The sequence below is a fragment of the Macaca mulatta genome, chromosome 6 (genome assembly GCF_049350105.2).
Source record: "Macaca mulatta isolate MMU2019108-1 chromosome 6, T2T-MMU8v2.0, whole genome shotgun sequence".
Lineage (NCBI taxonomy): Eukaryota > Metazoa > Chordata > Mammalia > Primates > Cercopithecidae > Macaca > Macaca mulatta.
This window is the reverse complement of record NC_133411.1, coordinates 82,565,321-82,581,765: the sequence shown is the minus strand read 5'-3', so window position 1 is coordinate 82,581,765 and position 16,445 is coordinate 82,565,321. Positions and strand designations below refer to the sequence as shown.

The window sequence follows — 16,445 nt, the reverse complement described above, 5'->3', positions numbered from 1 at the left end:
CCACTCAGGGCAAATCTAAACTTCATTTTGACAGAGACAGCTGAATAAAGTAGAAACACAAAATCAGCCCATAAGAGGATAGGGAACTGGTAGGTAATTTAACATCAATGCCTCTGATGGTAGGTTATGTAAAAAAATAAAGTTTGGCTTAGTCCTTGCAAATGAAAGAATACTGTGTTTGTGAAGAACAGATGGGTAGCTCTACAATTTTTTACCTTAACAACCTGGGCAAATTAAGGGAGTACTTCTTCTGGGGACCCCACTCTGGATATGAAAGAAAAATGATTTTGAGGTTATTCAGCTTGTACCCTAAGATATGAGGGAAACATTCTCTCCCTTTCCACAAAACTCTAAGTATCTCTTACCCTGTAAGTCACTTAAATATTATTCATGGAAATCTGGGGAACAATTACAACACTCAAACAAGGAATATTTTAGAAAATAATGGCGATTTTTATGTCCCTACAGGTGAAAGTTAATTTAGAAACACAGCGGTGAGTTACTAAGACTTGGTAATGGTGTTAATTGTAAGCCTTTGATAAAGGATCTATTTAGGTTAATGATAAATTCAGCCCAGCAAGGGTGTTTTCAGAACAGTTATTTTCAAAGAAATACACACATACACACACATATATATTTTGTCTAGTGCAGAATATAAAAATGTGCAGGAAAATGAGATGGGGAGTTTTTATGGAACCATTATGATAGCACAACACCTTATTTTAGACAGAAAAGATATCAGTGTTTCAAGTTAGGTTTGCAGTAGGTAGCTAACAATAAAACAGCAGAAGAAACCACCCCCCAAAATCCCAGTGCCTTCAAAGGGTGGGACCCTTCTAGTAGGTAGAGGGCCCTTTGTTTGCTAAGATCACAATGGGTGGTTTTAAGGACTGAATTATGTCTTTCAGATTCATTGTGGAAGCTCTAACCCCCAATATGCCTGAAAGTGATAGGGTCTTTGGGAGGTAATTAAGGTTAAATGAGCTCATAAGGGTGGGACCCTAATCTGACAGGACTGTGGCCTTATTAAAACAGAAGAGGGAGACGCCCGTCCCCCCACCACTTTCCCCTGCCCACCATGTACAGACACAGGAAGAAGGTGGCCAGAAGCCAAATCAGCCAGCATGTTAATCTTGAACTTTGAGCATCCAGAACTGTGAGAAATAAATTTCTGCTGTTTAAGCCACCCAGTCTGTGGTATCTTGTTATGGCAGCCTGAGCAGATTAAGGCAGGTATGCAAGTTTGGAGCCAGAAGCTGGAAGAGCTTGATTTCTCTGACTAAGGGGTTGAGGGTGACAGTGGAGTTGATTCCTGGAGGAAGAGAGGAGCTAGAGAAGTTGCATGCTGTGTTGAGAGGAGAAGAGAGAAGTTATATTGTCTTTGAGGGAAACACAAATATCAAATCAGGATTTATCAAACGTGGGTTATAAACCATGTAACGTAAAAAATCTCTTCAGTGTCTTATGAAATCATCATAAGATATATATATATATGTATATATGTGTGTGTATATATGTGTGTGTGTGTGTGTGTATATATATTTATACATATATTTTTAAGAGACAGGGTCTTGCTCTGTCACCCAGGCTGGAGTGTGGTGGCCTGACCATGGCTCATTGTAACCTCAAGCTCCTAGACTCAAGCAATCTTCCTGCCTCAGCCTCCCAAATGGCTAGGAGTACAGGTGTGTGCCACCATGCCCAGCTAATTTTTAAATCTGTTATAGAATATATGTTGCCCAGGCTGGTCTGAAACTCCTGACCTCAAGCCATCTTCCCACGTCAGCCTAAGATAATTTTTAAAACAACAAGGAATTCTGCATGCGACTGGTTTTTCTCATGACAATTGATGAAGGCTTGGATCTCTGAATGCTTGGCAAGGGGCTGTGAGAGCATCAGCTAGACAGAAAAGGGGTAGCTGGCATCTGCGCCACACATGCACACTGTAGAGACAGTTAAAATGCCCCAGACACCATTCCAACTCTGTGTTGTTCTCTGGAGAAGTTTCCTAGCTTTGTCATGTATAGAGAACATTTTGAAGAAATGAGGATCAGATGATGGCTTCTAATGTCTAATCTTCCATTATCTGTGTCAATTTGAGAAATGACCAAATTTCTACGTAACAGGTTCTCCATTCAAAAAAGGGTAGTAATAGTTACTGTTGTTTTCCTCCCAAAAATATTAGAATAAATAGATAATATATGTAAGACCGCCCTTTTGAAAGGTATTACTCATTTGTTTTCTACTTTTTACTTTGAATTAATTATAGATTCACAGAAGATTGCAAAGATAGTACAGAGAGATCCCACGTACCCTTCATCCAGTTTCCCTCAATGGTTAATCTTACAAATCTATAGACAATATTGAAAGCATGGAACTGACATTAGTGCAATGTGTGTATATAGTTCTGTTTTATATGTACATGTAGATTATACATATGTATATGTATAAGAATACGTAACCACATTGGAAACTAAGACACCCAACTATTACATCAATGCAAGGTTCTCCCAGATGCAACTCCTTTATAGTCATATACCCCCCACCCCCCGACCATTCCAAACCTCTGCCAATAATTAATGTGTTCTCCCACCTCTCTATTTGTCATTTCTAGGATGTTACATAAATGCCTTTTGAGATTGGCTTTTTCACTCAGCAAAATGCCCTTGAGGTCTATACAAGCTGTTATAGCAATCACTTGTTTCTTTTTATTGCTGAGTAGCATTTTATAGTATTGCAGGACATTTTGGTTGTTTTCAGCTTTTGGGTGTTACAAATAAAGCTGTATGGATAACCATGCATACGCTTTTGTGTGGATACAAGTTTTTATTTCTCTGGGATAAATGCCCAAGAGTACAATTACTGGGTTATACGTTAAGTGTATGTTTGGTTTTTAAAGAAACTGTCAAACCACTTTCCAGAGTGTCTATAACTATTTTTCGTTTCCACCAGCAATGCATGAGAGATGCTGTTTCTCTGCCTCCTTTCTAGCATTTAATATTGCCATTGATTTTTGAAACTAATTTTTTAATAGTATGAAATGTATTCACAATTTATTCACAATTTGTTTTCAGAGCAAACCCCAACATTGACAGCTCCTAGAGTAGGCACCTATATCTACAGTAAATAAAACCAACGTTTCTGTTGTTATTTACCATAGGTATGGGTGCCTTTGTCTCTTTTGTAGGTCAAGGTCTCCAGGATTTGACGGGGATCTAGTCTGCTGGTAAGGCTCGGATTCACATGTGGTTTGGGGAAGCCCCAGGATCCAGCCAACTGTGATCTGAGAACTAGGGAAGTCTGAGCCACTCTGAAATGCTGCAGAGGAGGCACACTGGCTTGAGGGTCTCGAGATCCCTATATCTACATTATCTGAAACCAAATGGAAAGGCCACAGCAGCCCAAACTATGTCTACCTTCAAATGGGCCCAGATTCTCCTCCCGACACACATTAGTGTGTACTCAGCACTTATCTGAATGAGGGCACTGGGGTGACTTGTCCAGTGTCATGCTTGGGTAACTATGATTTACTAACAGCAGGCGGCGCCCCTAAGGATTGCATCTTGCAAAGACAGAAACTCCCCATGACTTTGGAAGAAAATCTAACAATATTAAAAGCCCCCGATGCACTAAAACTGAAGTTGTGTAATTTGGGCCAATTTTTGTTACACTGTAAGTGTTTTCTTTGGGTTGAAATTTTGACTTTGCTGAAAGGCCACGTAAGCCATCTAAGGAAGGATTCCCTTGTCTTCTGCTGTTTTCTGAGCCTGGTTCTCCAGCCTTCCTGACCATTCCCTGAGCTATCCAACAGCCTTCCAAGAAATTCCTGTTGAGTTAGCTAGAGTTGCTTTTTGTTTCTGGCATCCAAAAATGGATGGAAAGGCCACACTTAAACATTACATTATGAAATGCAGGAACATTCAAAAAACATTTTCCAGAGTAAAAATGAAATGGTGCAGCAGAGATGGCCAGTTGCCTCCCTGTATCCACTCTACACTGATTTGTATTCTCCCTGCTGCTGGAAATAAGCAGCTACTCTACCTTTCCAAGACTTTCTCTGTCTTGAAATTCTGGTCAATGAGATTCAAGTGGATTTGTGTGGGACTTCCAGGAAGGTTCTTTCTGGGAGTACAGACATATCCTTATACATCCTTCCCACTTTGTGCTGCCTAGAACGTAACCCTACAGTTGGAATGTGCTAAGAATGGAGGAGCAGTGAGATAAAAGGAATTGGGGCCTTTGATGATGACTGCTGAGCTACTACACCAGCCCTGGACTGCCTCTATCCAGACTTCTTTCATGTGATATAAAACAAACTTTTATCTTGCTTATGCCTTTGTTAATTTGGCTTTTCCTTTTTATCTAGTAAATTCTTCTTCTTTTTTTTTTTTTGAGACACACTCCCTTCCTGGTTCAAGCAATTCTGGTGCCTCAGTCTCACAAGTAGCTGGAATTATAGGCACCTGACACCATGCGCAGCTAATTTTTGTAATTTTAGTAGAGATAGGGTTTTGCCATGTTGCCCAGGCTGGCCTCAAACTCCTGAGCTCAAGTGATCCACCCACCTTGGCCTCCCAAAGTGCTGGGATTACAGGCATGAGCCACTGCACCCCCCTGTCAATTCTAATTTTTAACTAAAGTGAAGAAATGGATTCTGGAGAGAATCTGGGGTCCAGTGGTTTCCTAGGATGCAGAAGAATGCACTAGTTGATTTCCAGCTTCTACACTTGTATCTACTTCAAAATTGTGGTAGCTACTAGCTCTGTCACTACATGTTGTTACTTAATATGCTAATACATTTTGATAATACTATTTTGAAACAACTGATTTCATTTATAATCCTATTTATTTCACTTTATGTATGTAAAAACATTATTTTGGGAAGAGGTCTGTGGGCTTCACCCACTTACCAGAGGGATGTATGGTCACAAACCCCTGCTTGACAGGGTCACTTGCAGTGCTATCAGCATAGGAACATACAGTTCTTCACATGAGCACCAGAGCAGGAAACTGCCATATTTTAAAGCCCATTTCCCCATTTTAGGATCAGGTGCATAAGATAACATACCAGGTACAATGCCTGGGACACAAAAAGCTCTCAGTAAATGCCTGACTTCCCTTCCTTTTCTGGTGAGCTTGAATGGAAGAGTTCAGACTTCAATTCCACAATAATTGGCTTAAATTCACAATAGGGGAGGTAGCTCCTCTGAGTTCACTATACAAACCTCGAAGGTCAGCGTGAGAATGTTGAAAAGTGTTTCCCAGATCGGCACAGAACTCTCAATCCCTCAAGAAAGTAAATAGATGTCTTTGGGGTCTGTGGGGACTATCTGCACCCCAGCTGATAGATGCCTTCCCTACAGTTTAATATTACCCCTATTAAACAAAGAGGATGGGGAGAGAGACAGGAGGCTGGGCTGGGAGAGCTGGCTTGTGGTCATGTTTCAGCACATGAGACTTTCCAAACACTTGCTTCTGGGTACGATGAACAATGAAACAGATGCATTCAAAGAAATGGCCATGCACTTAAACACATGATAATTTTTTTTTTTTAAATTGCACATCCACTTTTTAAGCCCTTAAAGACTATATCATCATTGTTTCTTTGACTGATGTGTCTTATTATTGCATGGGGAAAAGTGAACCATCACTGAAGGAAATCGGAAGCCAAGGGTTCTTTCACTGAGATGAAATAAAAGTTTGATCCTAAAATTAACAAATTAAATTAACAAATTAAGAAAAATAATACTGGTGTAAGTCGATGTACCAAATCACTTCCCTCTGTCATGTCTTACTCTGACTCTCGAGCATAAAATCATCAGGGCTGTAACACTCAGTGAAATATGGCAAAGCTGAGAGGGCAGGGCTCTGGGCCACCTGGTACCTGCCTGTCCTGGCTGGGCTGCTGAGAGGAACCCCAGTTATCATGTGAGGTCTGCCCTGACACCCTGGAGTAGTGGGCACAGGACACTTTGGCATGCCTTACAAGTTCTGTTCCTATACCTCTAATCTTTCTTATCCATCTCCACAACTTCAAATGACAGGTGAACCATTGAGAAAACATGGTTAGGACAAGGTGAGTACAATCTTTTAAATATTCCTCTTTTTAATTCTTCCTCCCTGATCCAAACTTCAGTCCCAAATAGGAAAATACGAGACTACACTTAATGAACATCTGTGCCAGGCACTGTGCAAAGGTAACCACTTTCTCTATGCTATCCTTTAATACAGCAATTGTATTTTTTTAAAATTTTACTTTGAGTTCTGGGATACGTGTGCACAATGTACAGGTTTGTTACATAGGTATACATGTGCCATGGTGATTTGCTGCACCCATCACCCCGTCATCTAGGTTTAAGGCCACACATGTGTTAGGTATTTATCCTAATGCTCTCCCTCCCTTTGCCTACCCCAACCAACAGGACCTGCTGCGTGATGTTCCCCTCCCTGTGTCCATGTGTTCTCATTGTTCGGTTCCCACTTATGAGTGAGAACACGCAGTATTTGGTTTTCTATTCCTGTGTTAGTTTGCTGAGAATGATGGTTTCCAGTTTCATCCATGTCCCTGCAAATGACATGAACTCATTATTTTTTTATGGCTGCAGAGTATTTCATGTTGTATATATGTCACATTTTCTTTATCCAGTCTATCATTGATGGGCATTTGGGTTGGTTCCAAGTCTTTGCTATTGTGAATAGTGTTGCAATAAACATACATGTGCATGTGTCTTTACGGTAGAATGATTTATAATCCTTTGGGTATATACCCAGTAATGGGATTGTGCAGCAATTATATTAGGTTATACTATTATTGTGCCTATTTTACAGATGAGGAAACAGAGGACCAGAGAGCCTAGGTAACTGTCCTAAAGACGACAAAGCTAGAGAGGGCAGAGGTGGCTTGGAAGCAGGGCCTTCCCTCTCAGCCAATGCTGTTAACGACTGCACTGACTGCCTGTCTCCAGGATCTCTGACATCTTGCTGCTGCGATAGAGCTTGGCTCCGGTGCTGCCCATATAACCCGCAGAATCAGCTGGTAGTTGATGCTGGCAGGTTAGAGTTGTCAGACTCTCATTATTTCTATCTGGGAATGATAGCACCATGGCCTTGAAAATGGGTGTTTATATAGTACATGCCCCTTGAATATTAAATTACTCAACAGACAAATGGAGGATTCTGATTTATTGGGTACAAAATCATCAAGATTTTACAGTATTGTTTTAATACCTTGGTTCTCTCTCCTTGTCTTAGCTTCTATCCTTTTTTTTTTTCTTTCCTCTGACTTCTCTAATCTCAAACTTTAGGCAGGGTTTATGCTTTTTAGTTCCTTCTCCCTCTTCTTTTCATGTAGCTCACATTTGGGCTGCTCTGATAATCTGGGTATCTCAGGTAGGATGACCTGACAGCAATAATAGCTGCCATTTTTGAGCATCAAATACGCACTGGGTGTTCTAACAAGATTATTTTGCTTAATCCTTACCACAATGCTGACTAGGAGAGTGGGCTGGATCAGACTGAAAAGCTTTGACAGGGCTCACAGAAGTAGCAGGTCTGAGACTCAAAATTCCTCTCACTTTATACCTCTTTCCCTTGGCCACAGTGCATTTCTTCTTGTGGACAAGGAAGCTGACTTTCTTCTTCTTTCTTGTCAAGTATCTGTCTGGTTGAGGAATCAGGAATCCTTCCCTGCTTCCTTCTTTAATTAGACAGCTATTGCCTCTCCTGCCAGCCAAAGGAAGTAGGGACGTTCTGGTAATTTGGACAACCTTGGGAATATATGTATTTTTAAGCCTGGACATCTCATCATGGCTGGAGAGGTAGGGTGGGGTAAGTCTGGAGTTTTTGGGAGCCCCTAGTTTGGCACTACAACATCTGCAGTGAAGGGCTGGCCAGATAGAGGCCATGGGCTATTCTAGGGGCTAGATAAGGCCCAGTGCACTGCGGGCTTTCAGAGCTGTGGCCTTTCGTGCTAAAATGAGAACTTTCCCATTTAGCTAATTGAACGTCTTTGCTACACACTGTAATGCACACAGCAGGGGAGAACACCTCATCTGATGCACACATGAATTTAAAAGGAAAAATGATGACAGAGGGTTTAATGGAGCGGACAGTGCCGCAGTCCAGCAGCAACTCCAAAGCCTGGGCTAATGAAAGCTCTCAGCCAACAGTGGAAAGTGCCTGTGATTCAGCTCTCTGTTCCCATTTCCCCTGAGGCACTGGGGCTTCCATTAAATGCTGATGTGCCCTGATTATTACAGAGTGTGGAGAGAGAAAGGAAGGGCAGGAAGGCTGAAAGAGAACCTTTCCACCTGACCTATCTGTTCTTGAAGGTACTGTTTATTTGTTTCGGAACCAGTAGCCAATTCCCACTATGGGTCAGAAGGCCTAGGCTTGAGAATGGGTGTTGCGTCAAGAAGAGCCAAATTTTCTCGAACTCTTGGCTTTAGGCAATTCTCCTGCCTCGGTCTCCCAAAGCACTGGGGTTACAGTTGTGAGGCACTGCACCCAGCCACGCCAATTCTAAATACCTATTTTCAGCTGTTACAGGCACCTGATTTTTGAGGCAAGGGTATTTCCTTCTGGGTTTGTTGCTCTTCCTCCTCCCTTGCTCTAGTAGACTGCTCTTTGCCATGGGGGAGACACAGACAGCCCAGAAGTTCCTGAATGGAGTGGTGGCAGGGAAGGTGCTGGTATGACCACAGCAAAGCGCTCTGCCTCCTAAGGTCTTGTCAGCACTGGGTAAGGTCCATTCATGTTGGGAACCTTCAGATGTTAGCAACCATCTGTCTCCGGGGAAAATTTCAACTCTGACAGCAGTGATATGAAGAGAAAGCACCATCACTATTCCACACTGGTACAAAAGCCAGGTCTCAGCAGGCCAGGTGGACTCCACTGTCCACTGAAAACCCCTGGCCATCGCCCATGTCTTAACTCACTAGCCCTTAGAACAATCCAATCCCCTATTCTAGTGTCTAACTTCACAAGACTCCTTCCAGATTTCCTTCCAGAATCCTTAGTGACCCACTCAAGGTCTACTTTGCATCAGAGGCTTATAAGCAGCCAGAATTCCAGTCTCACAGCATCAGGCTCAGGCTTTGTGCACTGACTGCTCTGCCCTAATTACTAAACGGCAACACCCGGAAACAATGAACACCTCTGTCCACAAGCCTGTGTGTTATTTATCATTTGAAATACACTTGCCGTGTGGATGCCAATTATCCATTCCTTCTCTCCAGAGCAAAGCCTGTTACCAATATGAGAAGACTGAGGTCCTGGCTCTGAGTCACTTTATTACACTCCTGTGTTCCTTCCCTGCAGGGTGCAAATTCAATGCACAGGGAGTGGTGGGCACTCAAAGGCCTCCTCAGTGAAAGAGGACAGAGCAGCAGGGGTGGACCCGCTCTTGTTTCTGTGGACTATGGCATCATTTATACAATGCAGATTTCAGAGGAGAGATATGAGCCTTTAGTTTTTTCAGAGGCTGCAGGGAAAGTGGATAGACTTTTAGCCCCTTGTCTATTTTAGGCAAAGTTAAAAGATGTATCATTGAAAAGAAGAGATATCTAGATGTCAAAGTTACTCTTTAAGTGTGATTCTAAAACAGATGGACAGGTTTTTGCGTGGATGAAACCAACAATATGGAAACTCAAACACTGAACAAGTCAGGCTCACTGTTCTCCTTATTCTCATTCGCATTGCCCCACTCCCACCCAGTACATACCATCAAGTTCTAGGGGCCCAGCAGAAAAACAGACTTCTGAGGTCACCCATTGGGCCTTCCATGGAAAGGAAGCCGAAGAATCTCAAACCTGGCTGCACATTAGAACCACCCAGAAGCTTTAAAAACTATTGATGTACCTTAACATAATCAAGGCTATCCATGACGAGCTCCCAGCTAACATACTCAATGGTGAAAAGCTAAAAGCTTTCCCTCTAAGACCAGGAAGACTCTTGTCCTTTCTATTCAGGATAGTACTGAAAGTCCTAGCCAGAGCAATTAGGCAAGAAAAGAAATAAAGGGAATCAAAATCAGAAAGAAAGAAGTAAAATAAGAGCATGTCTCTGCAGATGACATGATCTTATATATAGAAAATTCTAAAGACGCCACCAAGAAACTGTCAGAATACATGAGTTCAGCAATGTGACAGCATACAAAATCAAGAGACAAAAATTAGTTGTGTTTCTATACACTAATAATGAAGCATTTGAAAAAGAAATTATTAAAACAATCCTACTTACAATAGCATCAAAAAGAATAAAATAGGAATAAATTTAACAAAGAAAGTAAAATATCTGTATGTTGAAAACAATAAAACTCTGATGAAAGAAATTGAAGATGGCAAATAAATGGCAAGATATATTGTATTTATGGATTGAAAGAATTATACTGTCAAAATGTCAGTGCTACGCAAATAGATCTACAGAGTCAATGTAATCCCTATCAAAGTTCCAATGTCATTTTTCACAGAAATAGAAGAAACAATCCTAAAATCTGTATGGAACCACAAAAGACCCTGAATAGCTAAAGCAATCTTGAGCAAGAAGAACAAAGCTAGAGACTTCCTGATTTCAAATTATATTACAAAGCTATAGTAATTGAAATAGTATAGTATTGGCATAAACACAGATACATAAACCAATGGAACAGAATAGCCCAGAAATAAACCCATGCTTATACAGTCAACTGATCTTTGACAAAGGCAGCAAGAGTACCCCATAAGGAAAGGATAGTCTCTTCAACAAATGGTGCTGGGACAGCTGGATATCCATATGCAAAAGAATGAAATTGGAACCTTCCTTTGCACCAGAGATAAAAATCAACTTAAAATGGATTAAAGGCTTAAATGCAACTTCAGAACTATAAAACTGTAAAAACAGTAAAGCTTTAAAACTGTTCGTGTATACATATGTACATACACACACACACACATATATGCACATATGGGAATATTGTTCAGCCTTTAAAAACAAGGAAATCCTTCCCTTTGCAACAACATGAATGAACCTGGAAGGCATTATGTTAAGTGAAATAGGCCAGACATGAAAAGACAAATATCACACAATCTCAACGATATGTGAAATCTGAAAAGTTGAACTCATAGAAACAGAGAGTAGTTAAGAGTGATTACCAGGAGCTGAGGGATGGGGGGAGATGTCGGTCAAAGGGCACAAATTTTCGGTTACAAGATGATAAGTTCTGGAGATCTAATATTCAGCATGGTAACTACAGTTAATAATATTGTACTGTATTGTATACTTGAAACTTGCTGAGAGTAAGTGTTCTCATCATACACACACGAAAGATGTTAATTAGTTCGATTGTGGTAATCATTTCACAATGTACACATATATCAAACCTTCAAATTCTACACATTAAATGTATATAATTTTTATTTGTCAATCATACCTCAATAAAGCTGAAAAAAATAAGAATAAAAACTCTCAATGCTGCGTCTCTTGTCCAGAGAATCCGATTTGATTGATGTGGGGTCAAATTCAAGCATGAGTGTTTTTAGGGTATGGGGGAGGTGGTAAACATACTCAAAAGTGTTTGTGAAAAAGTGTAATATTCATATAATAACATGCACACATCTTAAGCACCCACTTTAATGAATTTTACAATTCAAAACTTCATTTAAAAACTCCACTCAGTTCAAGATACAGAATGTCATTAGCACTCCAGAAGCCTCAGCACAGGATTTTTAAAATTAAACTTTAAAACAAAAATTAAAACTCTTCAAATTGCAAGAGTATAACAATGACCTTGGCAAAGTTATTTTTAAAGTTTTTCCTTGTTAATTTTAACTTGTGGACAGAATTGAATGAAATATATGTTTTCTCGCCACACTTTTGGCCATGGAAATCCTTTAGAAAAGCAATGGCATAAGGTTTTCATATTTACATTACTCATTTCCTAACCAGGTCATTATTTCTCAAGGTGTTGTCAACATAAAAGTTGATGTCAGCCTCCGACATTTAATTTTGTTGTGTTGCCATTGTTTTTGCAACTTTTCATGTATTGTTTATGATTCCCAACTTTCTCTCATTCCAGTTATATATGAATTAATTAGCCCTTGTAGCTATAAACAAGAAGTATCTGAAGTGTACTTTGGAAAAAGCAAGGTGGAGATCATGCTTATTCTTTGTGGGTCGGCACTGACTGACCGGTGGCGAGGCAGGAGAGAAAATCTGGAACCATCCAGAGTTCAAGGACAGGGATGTGTGAAAGGCAGAGTCGGAGGAATTGAATCCCTAGTGAGAAAGAAAACTAAAAATAAAAACAGTCATGCCCGGGCTTGGTGGACACATGTAGGCTGCAGAAGCCAGTGTGAGTTATGAGTTTAAGAAGGCCAGCAGGTGAAATTCTGAGTGATATGATGGGAAGGGAGGACCAGGAAAGAGATAGCCATTAACCAGGGAGACAAGGAGCTCCAGAGAGAAAGCTCAGCCATAGCCAAGGAGCAATGCTTTCATTAGAGGTTGAAAAGAGAACAAGTCTGGCCTGAAGGCTGGCTAAGAAGGAATCCAAAAAAAGAAGAGAGAGAGAGAGAGAGAAAGAAGCACTTTAGCTGCTGTATAAATTTGCCACATTGAGCCCTCCGTGAGTAGCTGGCAGAGATGATAAGGGGGGCAGCACTTCTGGCTACCTACCTGGAGCTGCCCTTATTTGAATATGCACAAAGGGTATGAATGGATAGACTAGCAGTGGCTATGGAGCAATGATGGGTAAAGCTGGACTCTGCATTTCCTATTCACCTTCTTAAACATAGTTCCTCTAAAACAATTCCTGAGTGGCTTTTCCACTTGAACCAGCAAGCTGAGTGGGGCATGAGTTAGACGCTGTTCTACCGAGGAAGGTTCTGAGGGTGGCAGAGGTCCTGAGATCTCAAATTAAAAAGAAAAATCTTGAATTCCTCGAATGGTGGCAGAAGACAAGCCTCATGGTGGATATGGGGACCTGCCTGTATGAGGGCATCTCTGGCCCACAAGTGACCAAAGAGTTTAAAAATGAAAAACCCACCACTTGAGCTTGGTACCCTGAACTCAACATGAATAACCAATTCCTTATATCTTCCTTTTGTTGTTGTTAAATATGATTTCAGTTTTCATGTAACTTTTCAGGTTCATCAAACGAAAGAGTGTGACATGATTTTGTAACTCAGCATGTTAAAACTCAGTTAAAAAACAAATTAAATACATCTAAATACTAAAGTCTATGTCTGGTTTTAGCAATGAGTCAGCTTCGCCAAGGTTGTTCCCTAACAGAACTGTGTTTTATAATGAAATATTACCCTGTTCTAAAACAAAAGCAGAGAAATAAAAAAAGAACAAAGAATGAGTTTTTGAAATCTAATTTTTTAGATTAGAGCAGACAGTGAGTTTCTGAAGTCATGTGGTTTTAATTTATACAGTATTCCTATTTTGCAAACTTTAGCCTGTTTGGGCACATGTGCACGTGTGTGTGCATGTACACACACACACACACACACACACACACACACACACACACACACATAACCAGAACACTTCTCTCCCCTTTCCTGATATATTGAATTTGATTTCTGGATTCAGTTGACCTTTCCATTCATTTCACTGTTTGTAGATGAAGCAACTTGCAGCTTTTGGCTTCTGAGGGGGAGTATTGCTCAGAAACATGCAACCTGTACAGGTTTCTGAGGCGGCAGGAACAGTAAGAGCTTAGGAGAAACGAAGGAGGGGATATGGGAGTGTGGACAAGTAGAGTCACCTCTAAAGTTCTGCAGTTCAACAGATGATACAACAGGAGTTTTCCTGCTCCCATCCCAGTTCTGAGTTGCCAGAAGAGGTGAGGCTGATATGGAGCTGATCTTTGGACTGAGCCCACAGGAGTTGATTAAAGGCACTCCTGTGTGTCTGATATGTATGGCAGTTCCAAGAACAACTATAAGTCATGTTGTCTTATATGCTGCTGATGATCTGTGTATCCTCCCACCTCCACTTAGGGTAGGAGAGGCAGAGGGAAGAGGAATCCCCAGCATTGACAGTACAGAGGAAACAAATGAAAGAGATTACTTTAAAAACCGCAGTAGTACACTATGATGCTGTAATTATAATAAGAAACATAAGTGTTGGTCATCATCCATGGTTCATGACACAGAGCTCCTAATTCCTGGGAATTTCCTGGGTAATAGGAGCATCTTTTGTTCTAATGAGACAACTGTTGGTGGGCTCCTGAGTGGGGCTGGTCACCAGAAAGACCAAGCCATGATCATAAGCTTGTAGCATTTAGCTCCACCCCCATCCTCCAGGAAGGGGAGAGGGGCTGGGGATTGAGTTAAAAATCAATCATACCTACTCATTCATGCCTATAGAAACCTCTATAAAAATCCCTGAACTATGGAGTTTGGAGATCTTTTGGGTTGTTGAACACGTGGAGGCACTGGGAGGGTGGTGAGGTGGAGAAGTCATGGAAGCCCCTCACCTCTTCCCATATACCTTGCCCTGTGTTTCTCTTCACCTGGCTGTTCATCTACATCCTTTGCCATATCCTTTGCCATAAACTGGTGAATGAGAGTTGTTTCCCTGAGTTCTGTAAGCCATTCTAGCAAATGATCAAACCTGAGGGTGGGGGGTATAGGGACCTCCCATTTATAGCTATTCAGTCAGAAGTTCCAGAGGCCTGGACTTACAACTGGCCTCTGAAATAGGGGGCAGTCCTGTGGGACTGAGCCCTTAATCTGTGCCATTTGACTCTAACCCCAAGTAACATAGTGTCAGAATTGAGTTAAATTGTAGCACACCCAGCTATTGGAGAATTGGTCAGTGGGAGAAAATACCCTACACATTTTGGTGACCAGAAATGTTGTGAAAGCATAGTAGAGGGAAACATTTTCCCCCCATTATGTTAATATAACCAGAAGGGCATTTGACACAGTCTTACTTTATACAGATCTCTACATAGTAGGGAAAAACTCCTGGGTACTATGAAAGGGAGAAACATGAGTATGAGTAGTTTTTCTCAAAGTAGTCCTTAGAAGAGAGGAAGAAGATGGGAATGGAGCCTGAAGCAAAATGAAGTGACTGCCCAGCTGGTGCAAGGCCAGCCTCTTACCGTAGTGCGGGATGATGGCCCAGGCCATGGCAGAGGCGTAGATGCCACCGATCATCCAGAACATGCAGAGCCAGCTCAGGTGTTCACCCCGCTTTTCCCGGGCCAGCACTTCAGCAAAGTACGAGAACACAGTGGGTATGGCTCCTCCAATCCTGCCAAGACGTACAGAGAATACATGAAATCAGGGTGTGGACAGCTAATGTGAAATGCAAAGGGCAGAGACAAAGCAAACTCTAACAACACATGCTTTCTCCCTATCCCAGCATATCAACAAACATATTTTCTATTATTTTACAATATAAAAATTATAGTCTCTATATTTAATAAAGGTTTATTATCCCTCCAAAAACTTGAACCTGCAATTAAGCTATGTTACCAAGAGGTGGCAGTGGTGTTTGTCTCAGGTGATTTATAGGGCTTAACGAGATTCTGCTGGCTTTTCAGCTTATGGTTGAATGTTTTACGTGATATTTATAAAAACTTACAGTGATTTCCTGTAATCTAGTGAAAATTTTAATTAACTTGTTTTTAAAAAGAGTTGCTGTGCCATGTCCCACTCATGATGTGGGGACTTTGGAAACAGCTTCAAACACCTCTAGGGTACTATCTGCAATCTGTATTTACTCACTGCTATCCACAGCAGCACTAAATTAGGTTAATGGGTTGACAAACACAGGACGAATGGGGTCATTTCCAAGATTAGCTCTAGTCCCAATCCAGTAGATAGTACTGCTAAATAAGTAAACATGAAAGGGACACTTGTAGAAAAAAATAAGGAGCTGGTAGTTTAGATATCAATAGAATGGAATATAATGCTTCCTTTCAGTAGAAGCTAGTTATAAGAGCTGCTGACTGAGCTCTGGGGAGATGACAGAAACAGTGACCTCTACCCAGGGTAAGGGTGCTCAAATGAGGGTTTATGGAATCAAAATAGTGTTCATTTTTAGGAGAAGGGCCAAGATTTCATCACAATTTCAAATAGGTGTTAGCCCTAAAACTTTAGGAACCACTGCCTCAAAAAGCAAGGTAGTACAGAAAAATATTACTATCACTCCAAGCAATATGTGAATTTTAAAGCATTTGTTTAAAAAGACACACAACATAAGTACATGGTTGAGATGACACAAAATCTAATACAGTTAGGAAGTATGCATTGATTCATTTTTGTTCAGATTTCTGTAAGGTAAATTGCTATTGACATTTCATGCAAATTTGATGTCAAGGAGTAAAGCATGTTTATTTATTTAGCAATAACTGATTTTCTTAGAGCCTTTGATATGATAAAGAAGTATTGGCAGTGTCCTTAACAAATACAATTTAGGGAAAGGTCATTTTGGCAGCAAACTAGTGTACC

The 16,445-nt window shown here is 40.9% G+C and overlaps 1 protein-coding gene across 2 annotated transcripts in view; it reads right to left on the bottom strand.

The window, feature by feature from the left end:
* SV2C (synaptic vesicle glycoprotein 2C) overlaps positions 1-16,445 on the bottom strand; it is a 275,773-nt gene that overhangs the window by 135,889 nt on the left and 123,439 nt on the right. For both annotated transcript variants that reach the window (XM_015140296.3, XM_001105846.5), the window contains exon 4: positions 15,092-15,243. In XM_015140296.3, the coding sequence (XP_014995782.2) occupies positions 15,092-15,243 (152 nt within the window). The remainder of the gene's footprint in view (positions 1-15,091; positions 15,244-16,445) is intronic.